Source organism: Fringilla coelebs (assembly GCF_963513975.1).
Source record: "Fringilla coelebs genome assembly, chromosome: 1".
NCBI lineage: Eukaryota > Metazoa > Chordata > Aves > Passeriformes > Fringillidae > Fringilla > Fringilla coelebs.
The window spans coordinates 94,747,821-94,760,789 of NC_140028.1; the positions used below are offsets into that span (position 1 = coordinate 94,747,821).

The window sequence follows — 12,969 nt, forward strand, 5'->3', positions numbered from 1 at the left end:
ATTCATGTTGGAGGGCAAAGCAAAAATGTGGGGAGTCATGGTTTCATCCTGCAATTGAAGTTTATGAGAGCTTTTCAGTTGCTACGCAGCAGGATAAGGCACAATTTGAATCTATCCTGAACTGGTCTGTGCAAAAGTGCCAAGCTCAAGGAACCACTCAATGTGAGGCTGATTGGATTTGTGTCAGGGTAGTGCTGCTTTGAGTGTTGCATAATGAGCAAAAGCATGGCACATGCCTGCTGAAAGAAGTGGAAAACAGGAGAAAAAATAACTGCTGGTGTTGTTTCCAGTGCAGATTAAACTGGTGCCAAAAACTTCATACAATTCTTAGTGCATGTGACACCAGAAGGAACCATATAATCTGGATAAAATGTCACATTGTCCCTTGAAGCAGCGCTCTCTTCATGTCCCACAGTTGAGGGGGGATAAAATTTGTGCCACAAGAGTACCAGATTCAGTTTACATGATCCTGTGTGCTTGGGCACTCAGGTTCATTTGGAAATACTCTTTCTAAAGTGTGAGCTGCTGCTGGATCAGAAGGGCCATGGCTGCTGCTGCTGCTACAAGACAGTTTGCAGAATTGACAATAGGGTGTACGTTGACTGAAACAAATTTTGGACATGCGCGATTACCTTGTCATGTGTGCCTTGTAAACACACAGCATATAGAGGGAGAGGAAATTATTTAAAATAAATGAATTTCCATTAAAATACACTTTCTGATGTAGTGCATATCAAGCTGAGTTTTAAAACCCCTGTTCTTGTGAGTCTTTTGAATCTGTACTGCTGTTTTAACGCTATTGTTTACAATCAAAGCACTTGAAAATGAACCATGTTTCCTGTAAACCTTGTGACCTTTCTTTGTTTCTGTATCAAACTCAGCTTATCTTATGAGGGTAAGCATTAAGTTACTTGCTAATGCAGTATTTACTTTTTTGTGTGTTCGTGGTTACGTTTTTTTTGTTGTTGGTTTTTTTTTGAATCTTCTTTATAACTCTCCAGCTCAGAGATCTGCCCAAGAACTGCCTCTGGTGGAGAAGCAAAGTACCGACAGTTTTCCTGTTACTGGAGGGAAAAAAATGGTACTGACTGGTCATAACTTTCTGCAAGACTCCAAAGTCATCTTTGTGGAGAAAGCACCAGGTATGTCTTTTCAATCTAGACTCCAATCTGCCTTCCCCCCACCGCGTTTGTGTCAAATGATGAAAGCACAAATATGGTAATGACATTTTCTTCTGCACATAATATGTTTTCCATGTCACTGGGCAAAGCTGTGGAAAGGATCTGAGCCGTGCCTAATGCTGAGGTTTCACACTGTGACAGCTGTAGTTACAGGTAGACAATAGAGACATTGAAAGTCAACCTTTGGCATTTGTTTATTGTAGCAAATCATGAGTGTAGCAGTCAGGACCTGTGAGAGGGGTTTGAAATCTCTGGCGCCATGGCCCCCTAAAGCCTGCAGTACAGTGTATCTTCTAAAACATTTCTGTAATTTGTGCTGCTGCAGGTGTGTGTGCACCTTTGTCTCCTGTGGCATTTACAAGGTGCTGGCTGAGGAGGACTTGGAGCACACACATTCATTTGGAGGTCAGGTTTACCTGGAGGACTGGGGGTAGGACTGAACACAACTTCCTCTCGCCCAGCACTGCTCCTGCAGCGCTGCAGTGGTGGGACTGGTTCTCCTGGAGAAGAGTTGCAGGCCATGCTGAACCAGGGAAAATGGCATGGAGTGGGAGCTGGGGCTGGGGCAGGATGTGCCTGCAGGAGCGGTGGATCACAGGGTGACAGTGCCCAGTGGGTGTGAATGCCCCCCCACGGGAATAAGCGGTGGCAGTGGAGCTGGGAGTCAAAGTCAGGCCCTGAAACGAGACTGCTAAGGATAGTTCTGAGTCTTGTTTTGGAAAGGGTTTCCCTGGCGCTGGCACAAGCTATGAATTCCTCAGCTGCCGGCTGAGCCCCCCACCCCCACCCCGAACTTAAAACAATCTTGGGCACTCCTCAGGCGCTGCACCAGCTTTGACACTGTGCCTGTTTAACCCTTTATGCCCACGAGGTTCCCACGCTGCTCTCCTGCCCACGGCCCCTACCAGCACCACAGGAACCTGGGCCATGGGGCAGGATGGCAGGGAGAGCAGGGGAGGCTCTGGAGGCAAAGACACACAAGTCTTTGGGCTGAGCAAGCTCAGGACAAAAGCAGAAGACTCCCCAACAGAATCCTGGGTTCATGAAGTTTAAGTTGCCAAAAGTGCCTGGGCAGAGGTAATGCCTTGGCTTCTTGGGGAGAGCCAGTTGGCACATTCCTGTGAACCCCAAACACTGCAGCACACATGGTGGGGATGTGGCTGCGACATCAGCAGAAACATCCTTTTTTGTTTCCTAAGAAAGTTAAAAAAAATAGGAAAAAGGTGGTATTGCAATTGAAAAAAACCCGAATTCTGTTCTCTGTGTTCCCCCCAGGGGGGAAGAAAGTTAATGCCTACTTTACTTTAAACTTCCTTTGCTGCACAGAACTGGGTTAGTGTGACATGTCAAGAGTCCTCAATCTGTCTCATTACAAGAAGGAAACCACATTAAAGGGTGCCTTCCTTAATACTTATTTCCTTTCCTCTTCCTTTTTTGAGTTGGAAAATTTTAAGTATGGCTTTTTGAAGGATTGTGATTGTGTTGCTGTTTGCTGTGTGTATTACCACTGTGCTGAACGCTGTCTCCCTACTCCTATATTCCTATACTACATTAGGTGCACTAAAAGCAGGATATTCACTGCATAGCTTTCAATTACAGAATTTAAGGTTCTGCCTTTTTTAATAGTCTCACTGTACATTTATTGCAGTTGCAGGGCAGTACAGCCTGCAGAGGCTGAGCCCTTAGAGTCAGAGTGTAGCATCTCCAGGAGATGCAATAATTGTGTCAGTAGAAATGACACACAAAAAGCAAAGCTGCTGGCTAATCTGGGCTGAGAATTTTTAAGGCTTCCATGGTTTGTGTGCTATGCTGCCTCACGCAGCTCGATGCATCGGAAGCAAACAAGAGCAATGTATCATTACCTTAGTGGCAGACTGCTCTGGCTGGATTTTTGAACAGTCACTGTATTTAATGTCAAATGAACAAGCATTAGCAGCCTTCACTTTTGTAAATCAGCATGGGGTGTTTCTTTCCCTTTCAGCTCTTGAACATCAGTGAAAGTAGGTCAAGAGAAGGAACACCAGCATAGTTTCTCTTTCTCTTAGAGCACTGGTTATGAACCTCTGTGATTAGCTGGAGACATTCATTAGTTTTGCTGCTGTTACAACTTTTGTTTTTGAATTTGGAATGTTAATCACGTTCCTAGTAGGTAGCAGCCAAACACAGCTATTACAGAGTAATAGATCAAAGTAATAGATCGTTGTGCTCATAAAGAGAATGTATCTTTTGTATAAAATTTAAATATTGTGCTACGTCAACTCATGTCTTCAGTCCTTACTCAGGCAGAGTCCCCAAGCTGGGAGGCAGTCTCGGGGAGCTTGTCTAATTCCTCCTAGTCTGCATACTTAATTGGACAACGAAAGGAGTTTGAGAAGACTTTTTGTTTGCCTTTTTTTCCCCAGCTTTCCCTAAGTCTGCTCAGTGCATTGTGGTCTGCTGAATGTTTTTCCAAGCATGAGTCCCAAGCTTTCAGTCTTCAGGGCTAGCCCTCAGCTGTTGTAGTCCCTGGAGGAATGGCATTATCCTGGCCTCCTTTGGTGGGGGAGTCAGTCTGAGCAGTGACTCATACGAGAGGGAATCCCTGAAGAATGATCAAATCAATCTTTCTGCAGGGGCGGCAATGGCTTCCTGCTTTTAGCTTAACCCCTTGCTAGCTGCTGTTCAGCCAAGAAGTGTATGACAAACAAACTCTGCAGCCCTGTGACTGTGTCTCACACAGGGAAAATGAGGTATCCGGGGGGGGGGGGGGGGGGGGGGGAAGGCATGGCACACTGAAAGAACCACAGGAGAAGCACTGTGAGGACCTTCTCTAGAAGGAGAACCCCTCATGGTGAAGTCAGGCAGCAGGCACCCCTTTGATAAATAATGAGTGTTCAGAAGTGGACTAAAATTTGCTCAAGATTCTACCATAAAATAGTTCTTAGGTGTTGATGGGAGGCTTTATTTTGCCAGATTTTGGACAATAGTCTGTTGCTTGCACATCAGACCATATTTTCCAGTGATGAGCAATGGTGTAAAATGTCGAAGAAACCTAGTCGTAGTAAAAATGCAAATGTTAAATGTACTTCGAGAGGTTCAATTTAATTCAAATTCTGAATTCTTTTAAATTCAGAATTTCCTTACACTGCAGAGTCCCACAATGACTTTGATGCTTAAAAATTACACTAATATTTTTTTTTCTTATCTCCTTTCACTTTCTGTCTCTCTTTGTGGTCACGCATTTCTCTTCCTGAGGTTCAGAAGTGTCTTGTGCATGTCATGGTTGTTGAGTGCCGTGTTGAGGATGGCCAACACCAGTCTGTTTCTCACCAGAAGAATCAGTACTTTTTAAAATATTGAAAAGTCTGCAACTCCTTACTGGCCAGGTCCCTTGATGTCTGCCATGTAGGCTGGGTGTTTCTGTGGCAGTAAGGTGTGCATTTTAGTTACAAAAGTAGGTGAAATTAAATTGGTGTTTGTTAGCTATGGCAGGAAGTGTTTGGCTAGGAGTGAAAATGCTTCCTGTTAACGTGTGCATCTGCACGGATCATGATCTGGAATTATAAAAAGACTGATTTAGTTACTTAAAATTTTAAAACTTTTTATTTTATTTGTAGATAATAGATGTACCAGGCAACAAAAAGGCAACAAAAGTCTTGAGGGGAGTTCAGAAAAAGCAGAGATGCTTGAAGAGTGTGTTTTAGGGATTGCATATCTATCAGCAACCTTTTTTTGATAACACTTTCTGCAAACACTTTTCAAAGCTAATTTTTTTAAGGTAATCAGTTACTAAACACAAAGCACCACAAAACCCTAACTAACCAAAACAACCAGATGCTGGCTCTTAGTATATCAGATTATGATCAGTGACCTATAAAACTGTTCACTGCACTGAAAAAATCCTGGTTTTCATCCCTCAGTCCACAAAATGTATCCTGTAGCTGATGAGTGAAAGCTCAGTGATGAGACACACACCCAGTATCCCAAGGGGTAATGCACAGGAAAATGATGGGTTTGTATTTTTATTTGCATTATGGTAAATTATGGACTATAGTTCCTGGAATGCTGTAGGATATTTTGGGATAAAAAGAGTGTTTTGGGGGTTAGAAGAAGTCTCATATTGAGATCTGAAATAGTTAATCTACCCTGAAAATCCCTCCTTGCTCAAAAATCACTCCTCGCTCTTGTAGCTTTTAACACTGGAACTAGCTCAAGTATTTCCAGACTTCACAGATTTGGCCAAGTCTAGACATACCTAAAAGATCAGGTTAAACTGACGAAATCTTTATAATCAATTTGTGACCTATGGGCAGAAATGGTCATTGGATGTATTGTTGTTATTAATTATCATTGGGTTGAGTTGCCACTAATTAAGTGAGAGCTCCAAACCCATTTCTTTGCTTTTGTGCTTAGTGACGAGAGCTCGGAGCAAGGGTTTTAAAGAGTGAAAAGGCAGAAATGTAACACCCAACTTCACTATGGGATTAGTTTCTCAAATAACACTGACTTTGGTACTTTGGGCTGTTAATGTTGAGGGCCACTTTGTCCTGGTCAAAGGCCATGTCTAATCTTCCCTGTAACAAATGCCCCTCCCTAAAGATGCATCACTCTCTTTGATGGACATTTGTAGTGTTCACAGTATCTCTGAATAACTCCAGCCTTAGAGACTTCAATGGTTTTGAACAATTTGTTGGTTACTCAGACTTTAACAGTAATCCTGGCACCTACACAGTTCTGTAACCTAACTGCATAGTATCCTCAGCTATTGTACCCAAAGTCTTTGACACTCAAAGTTCCTGAAAGATGGTGAAATAAAACACCTGTAAGCAACATTTCCTCCAGGGATTTTTCTCTTTTAATATTATCAAACAATTAGGAAGCTTTTCAGATTTAGTTATTGCTTCAAATTCTTCATTCTGCTGTTGTTTTTATTTTTTTAAATTACACCATTTGACATTTATTTTTTTAAATTACACTAATTTGACATTTCTGTCAAAACTGTTCCTCCTCCCTGCTGAACAGGTTTTACTCTTAGAACATGAAGGTGTTGATGTGCAGTAGTTATAACTAGAGCAGATGAAAGATAACTGGGTGAAATCACTAATACAATTTTTTAAAAATATATTTATGCCAAAGGAAATCATAGCTTTCTGTGAATATTTCAGATGGGAAAACTTAACAGTTTGCCTCCTGTTAGATGTGTGGTCAAGCTCAGTCAGCTGAATTTTTGCACAAGAAAAATGTGATATAGAAAAGAAGGACGCTGGATGAATGTAACTGTCCACTCTAGCACTTCACAGGTTTTTTGTTCCTCTCAAATTTCTCTGTCTCTGGCAAAAACTAGAATCAATCATTTGCTGTCTTAAGGTACAATTGTCAGTTTTATAAATTCAGTTCTGTTTCCCACATGTTGTGTGAGCAGGATTTACCTTGTGACATGGCAGGTAACTCAAACACAGTCCTTTAGCTTCAGCAAAACTTACATAAAGTTCTGGAAAGTGATATGTTGACAAAACATTTGAGTGGCATGTGAATGGAACGGATGTGTTGAGGAAGCATGTGGGCTTTTTGGTTTGACTCGGATACACTGTGGAGCTTAGGGTTTGGAGTTTGTTCTGACGTGATGTGATGTGATGGTGAGATGGGTGACCTGAGTCTTGGCAGAGCTTCACATGGTAAAAGATCTCACATTCTCAGAGATCTTTCCATTGCTCTTTCCATTGCCAGTAGCAGTTTGGGGGGCAACTGGCCAAAAAGGGGTCATGTTTCACACCAGTAATCATACTGTAGCTCACATAATAAATAAGCAAGTGGCAAGACTCTCCTCCCCCCTCTAGTCAGATAGACAGATACTACTTAATTTTGTCTTTATCTGTCTGTTTATCCAAGTTCAGGACACACGTTCCAGTTGGCAGTGTGCAATTGCATGCTGACTCATGCGCAGTGAGGTTAACAATTTGGGAAACTAGATAAACTGGAAACTTCAAAGGCACACAAGTAGGGAGCATGGAGTTCATGTGAAGGTCACTTGAACCTAGATCCTAGAGATGTATTGATAGCTGAAGGGGTTTCTGGCCACTGCCCAGAAATAGATATCCTTAGGCGAATTGTGTCATCAGATGCTGGAGTCATTTGATGGTGGAACCCTTTCACGCGCACGGAGGAGTGGTGATGCAGCTTGTAGGAAATGTCAGCACGTTTCAGTTTTTCCTGGCTGTTTAGTCTAGGGAATGGTGAAGACAGAGTGGGACGGCAGCCATACACATGAGATGGTGTCAGCAGCAGCAACCCTCATCCAGGGTGTTGCTCTCACAGTGAAGAATGAGATCAATCAATCACAGATACTTACTGTGGACAATAAAGAAATAAGGAATGACCAAGTGGTCTCAAAAGTCACTTGTCAGAGTAATCCTGTAAATTTTTTATTATTATAGAAAATGTGGCTGAATGCTTTAAGTTCATTTTTTCATATTTTCCAGACTAAGTGGCTTCAAGCAGCTGTATCTGTGCAATCAAAGCTTTGTCTCTGAACTTTTACAACTAGCACAAGATTTCAAATAGTTTTTACTGTTACTGTTCCAGTAGGACTGTCTGTCCAAATACACAGGAATTCACAGCCCTTACAAGAAATCTGAGAGTCTAATGAAGTGATCGGTGCCTAAAGACAGAGGAGGAAAGAAGTATGGTAGGTTGACCTTGGCTGGCTGCCAGGTGCCCACCAAGCAGGTCTCTCACTCCCCCTCCTCAACAGGACCGGGGGGAGAAAATAAGAAGATGAAAAATCTCATGGGGCAAAGTAAAGACAGGGAGATTGCATATCAGTTACTGTTACAGGCAAAACGGGCTCCACTTGGGGGAGGCAATTTATTGTCAATTTAAAATAGAGTAGGATAGTCAAAAACAAAGGTAAAACTGAAAACCACCTTTACCCCGCATCCCTTCCCAAGCTCAACTTCACTCCGTCATTCCTGACTTCTAATTCCTCTCCCTGAGTGGCGCAGAGGATCAGGGAATGGAGGCTTTAGTCAGTCCATAACAGCTCCTCTTTACCATTGCTTCCTTCCCGTACTGTTCCCTTGCTCCAGTGTGAGGTCCTCCCCTGGCAGACAGTCCTTCATGTACGTCTTCAGCATGAGTCTTCTCCACGAGGGTCTGTCCTTCAGGAAGAGCCTGCTTCGGCATGGGTGCCCTGCAGCCATCATTCCTGTGAGAAAACCTGCTTCTGCCTGGGCTCCCCTTCACAGGCTGCAGCTCCTGCCGGGAGCATGGGCTCTGACTGGCTACATGTGGATCTCTGCTCTCATGTGGTTGTCTCCATGGGCTGTGGGGGGAATCTCTGTTCTGACTGCTGGAGCGCCTCCTCCCCCTCATTCACTATTGGGGGGGTCTGCAGGGGTGTTCCTCTCACTTATTCTCACTCCTCTCTCACAGCTGCTGCAGGGTTTTTTCCCTTTTTAATTATGTTGGCAGGGAGGTTCCACCAGCTTTGCTGATGGGCTCAGGTTTGGCCAGCTCAGGGTCCGTCTTGGAGCCATCAGGAACTGGTTCTGTCAGACATGGGGGCAGCTTTGGGAATCTTCTCCACCCCTGCAGCACAGCCACTAGCCAGACCTTGCTACATAAACCAATGCAAGGGGATGCCTTCAAAGTTGTTTGGTTTTGGAGGGAATGCCTACCTCTTTTGGAAAATGACAACTAGTCTCTTGTTGCTTTCCTGACATCATTAAAAATTGGTTTTTGTCTCAGATGCGTAGCACAGGAAATGTAGAGAGAGTTGAGGGAAGAGGAGGAGCATGTTCCTTTTAGGTCTGCTAAGGAAGTAAGATTATACCTTCAATGTAGAAGAAAATACAATGACATTTAAGACTGGAATAGAGAGATAGATTGTTTCCAAAGTGTGCCTTGTTGCTGAGATGCTGATGTCAAGGCAGAAAACCAAAGGATAGCAGGAGGGACCTCTAATATTTAGCCTGACCTTCTTGGACAAGAGAAACGAGAAAAGGGTCATGAGGGGGACAATGAGATATAAAAAAAAATGCTCTTTAAAAGTATCTGCCAAAACGTCACAAGGAGTTGCCATAATGGGAAGTTTCTGGAAGTTGAGAAGTTGTGGTCATACATAAGTTTGAAGTGTTTGAAGTGTTTGTGCCTCAAAAAATAATGAAAAAGGAAGATTTAAAGGCATTTAGATCAAATTTGCATCTTAAGATGAGAAATAACTAGAAGTAGCTATAGTACAGGTGGTGGTGTTGGCATCCAGCACAGAAGTAGAGGAAAAGAGTTGTTCATGGAAGAAAAATTTGGAGCTTGATTTAAACTGGCTGTGAGGTTTGTTACTCCAATAGTCTGAGAAAATATGAGACAGATTAGAATGAAGAAGATGGACCAGGAATATTTTACTCAGTTTCAGCTGCAGAGTCACAGGTTCAGCCTACTAGAGTTTCCCAGAGGAAAGTAAAATTGTGAAGACAAGGAGATGACGTGAATGTAATCAAAACCAGAGTGAAGTGCTGTCATGACTGCTGGTGGGTGGCTGTGCTGGGTGTGCTTTGCTTGACCTGCCTGCTCTAGAGAGGTTTTTCAGGGATGTCAAGCTGCAGTTTTACTTGGAAGTTGTGTGTCTTAGACCTGGAATTACTTAAAGTTATTAAATAAAACCCTCAAACCAATGATAATTTGAATAGGGGGAGGTGCCAGAGAGCACAAATTGCACAACCAGCTTCCATTCTGCTGAAAATAGTATCTGGCAGGTCTTTCCAATGGTTTTGGCTCAAAACAAACCTCAATCTGTCAGTTGTCAGCACTATGCCTCCTTTTAATTACCTGGACTGAAATTACAGTTCATTTGCAAACACTGGAACTCAGAATAATTGCGTCTGTTAGACATACTGTGGTAAAAGGCAGCTAAAAAGGCCTCACCATTCAGGCAAAGTGAGTCCCTCAGCTTTTGGCTTGCCCAGCTGAGCAGCCAGAGAGGAAGCGCGTGCCTGGCGCTGACTCCAAAGTACGGTAAGATCCATTTTGGGCTGGATTTTTACACCTGCTCCCTGCATGACATTTGTATTGTTAATTCAAGGTAGAGAAGGGAGAAAAAGTAACTTGAGAGTATCATATTGATGGCAAACAGACCTAAGTCTACATAGCGCTCAACTCAATACTGCAAAAATGTGTAGCTGAAGGAGTGGACAAAATATATATGCTGCAAAAAATGCTTATGAGAAGACACCAACAAATACAGCACCTTTGATGTGGAAACAAAAATAGGTCAGTTGTGCCTGAGCCCTGCCGCACATGGACAGAGGCATGCCAGAAGGCATGCCAGGGATGGGGAGCAAAGCTGTGGGGAAGTCTCTGTAGCAGCACAGCAGGCTGTGAGGAGGGCAGAAGAATGTCTGGGGGACTTCCTGGCATGGAAGAGGGAAATAAAGTTAGTGAAAATCAGACCAGTTGTGTGGTCTCATAGCAAAAGTGGTGTGAGAGCAAAGAATAGAGATGAGGGTGGCTGGAGAGACAGTCAGGGACACCGTGCTGAGCAGTAGGCAGGCCATGGCACCAGCTGGAGCTGCACCGGGAGGTAGAGCTGCTCTGAAGGTGGCTCTGGGACTAGGAGGCATCTCACTGCTCACAGGTCCCTAAAAGGCTGACATCTCAGGAGAGCAAGTGCCACTGAGGAGATCAAAACAAAGGTCCTGGCCACTTACAATTCAGATATTGCTTTCTACTAGCACACACTCTTTCTGAATGTTTCATTGCTCTCTTTCCCCATCTTCCCTGTACATCCCATGTCAGACTACTTGGCTGGTGTTGGTTCCTCCTTAGTGCCTGACCCTTGTAAATGTGTTTAAGATGTACACCAGTGTATAAGGATAGCTACAGAATTCCACCCACTTGGTGGGATCCCCTGCCTTGCTGGTGTCCAGCTGGAAAAACATTGTTTGCAGCAAGACAGCTGTAGGGCCAGCTGAGAAAACTGCCCTGGCTGCTTGTGGTATCCTCAAATCCAAAAGGCTGCTGCTCCTGCAAAATCTGACAGCAGTACACCCATGCCAACCCATAAGTGCCAGCTGATGAGATGATACCAGTGGGTTGTGCCCAGGACTGCCCTGGGGAGTGCTGCCCTCCAAGCAACAGAGCTTCCTCCTTGCCTCTTTCATTGCCAGTCCAACTTGCCCTTCCTCTGGAAGCTGATGGCATCTCTGCAGAGAAGTGGATAACTCTTAAGTCTGAATTATGAGACTTTGCCATAGTCTTCATCCTCTTCTTTGCACAGAAACCCATCCATTCCTTCTGAACATCTTCACAGATCAGTCCTCTCAGTGTCAGGAGGGCGCTCACCAGGGGAGAAGGGTAGTAGTGCAAGTTGAAAGCTTTCAAATTCTTAGTTCCTCAGGGATTTAAATATGCATTGTTGGAGCCAAATACGAGGGCAGACAGCCTTTGCAGAGCACCTCAAAGTGATTCTGCATTGCATCTGTGCCCTGCCTGTTGTGGACATGTTAAAGTAATCTGGGCTGTAACATAGGAATTATTGTTCAGGGTAATCTCACAACACATTAATCAAGTAGTGGGTTCCTTTGGGAGGGTAGGGCTTGTTTCACCATTTTACTTTGAAAATATTAATTTAAAAACAGGTTTATAGTGCAGCCAGTGCAGTCAAACTGTGTTGAAGCACAGACTGGAAGAATATAAAATGTACCCTGTGTATCGGCAGTGAAATCCTACATAATGTCTATTCTTCTCATATCTCAAGTGAACACAAGTCCACTAAAGAATATAGACTGTTTTAATCTCCTGCAGTAAAGTGGAATCACTTAAATATATCTGAATGTTCCCATTATGCCTATTTCATAGAGGCATAATACTTAAGTGGTTGCCAGAAGTTATACCCTCCTGAGCTTCCAAGCTTAGGGTTTTTTGCATTTGTATATTCTTCCCCCTTTCTGCAATCCATCATTTTGGAAAGTTATGCTGGTAGTTTGATTGTTTTGAGCTTGCAAACCCCTGACACTATGGTTGCAGTTCCCTGAGACACAAAGGTAAATCCAGCCCTAGAAACCCTAGGGGATCTCTCTGGATTGGCAATGCTGTGGGGAAGATGCTACAAAAATGTCTGTGGAAAGTCTTTACAGCTCTTTGTGTTGCTCTTCCATGAGGAAAATTTGTATGCCATGGTCTGCAAGGCTCTATGGGTGAATAACTGAATCTGCTAGATTTATTCAACTACTTTTCAACCCTGCTTCTGTGTTAAAACAGACCTTTACAGTGCCTTTTTATGTGGAAATCTTGTAGCTGGGTGTGGTGGGGAAGCCGCTTGGTGACTCATACTGCAGGGAATTCCCTGATGAATTAGAGTATTTTTACTTCTGGACTTGTGCGCAGTTTCCTTCAACACCGGAGCGAGCGGCCGATAAGAGCAGGCTACAAAGACCCATTCACCGTTCAGCTACCCCATGTTAAAACAGGGTGTTTATGCCTTGCAGAGCTGAAAATCCACCCCCAATAACATGTGGGTTCACAGCATTTTCGTCATTAGCAATCCCAGGTGCTTCGAGTTTCACAGCGACGAAGAAAACAAGGCAGAAGCGGATGGTGGTGAGGCACACACGGAGCAGGGATGGCTATAAATAACAGGGATGGGTCTGTAAATGTCAGGCTTCCTGACCAACCTGGTGTCTTAGCTGGCAGTAGTGCTGATGGCCACCTGTCAGCACAGCCTCCAGCCTGTGCAGAACGGGCGAGAGCATTCCTTCCCCCAGCACTGCCACTCTCTTTGGAGGAGGAGGGATTTTGAGGGTCATTCATCCAGCCC

The 12,969-nt window shown here is 43.8% G+C and overlaps 1 protein-coding gene across 6 annotated transcripts in view; it reads left to right on the plus strand.

Annotated features, from left to right (window-relative positions):
* The window catches only part of NFATC1 (nuclear factor of activated T cells 1), a 110,582-nt gene that overhangs the window by 47,771 nt on the left and 49,842 nt on the right, over window positions 1-12,969 (plus strand). For all 6 annotated transcript variants that reach the window (XM_084217592.1, XM_084217594.1, XM_084217596.1 and 3 more), the window contains exon 6: window positions 1,002-1,142. In XM_084217592.1, the coding sequence (XP_084073718.1) occupies window positions 1,002-1,142 (141 nt within the window). The remainder of the gene's footprint in view (window positions 1-1,001; window positions 1,143-12,969) is intronic.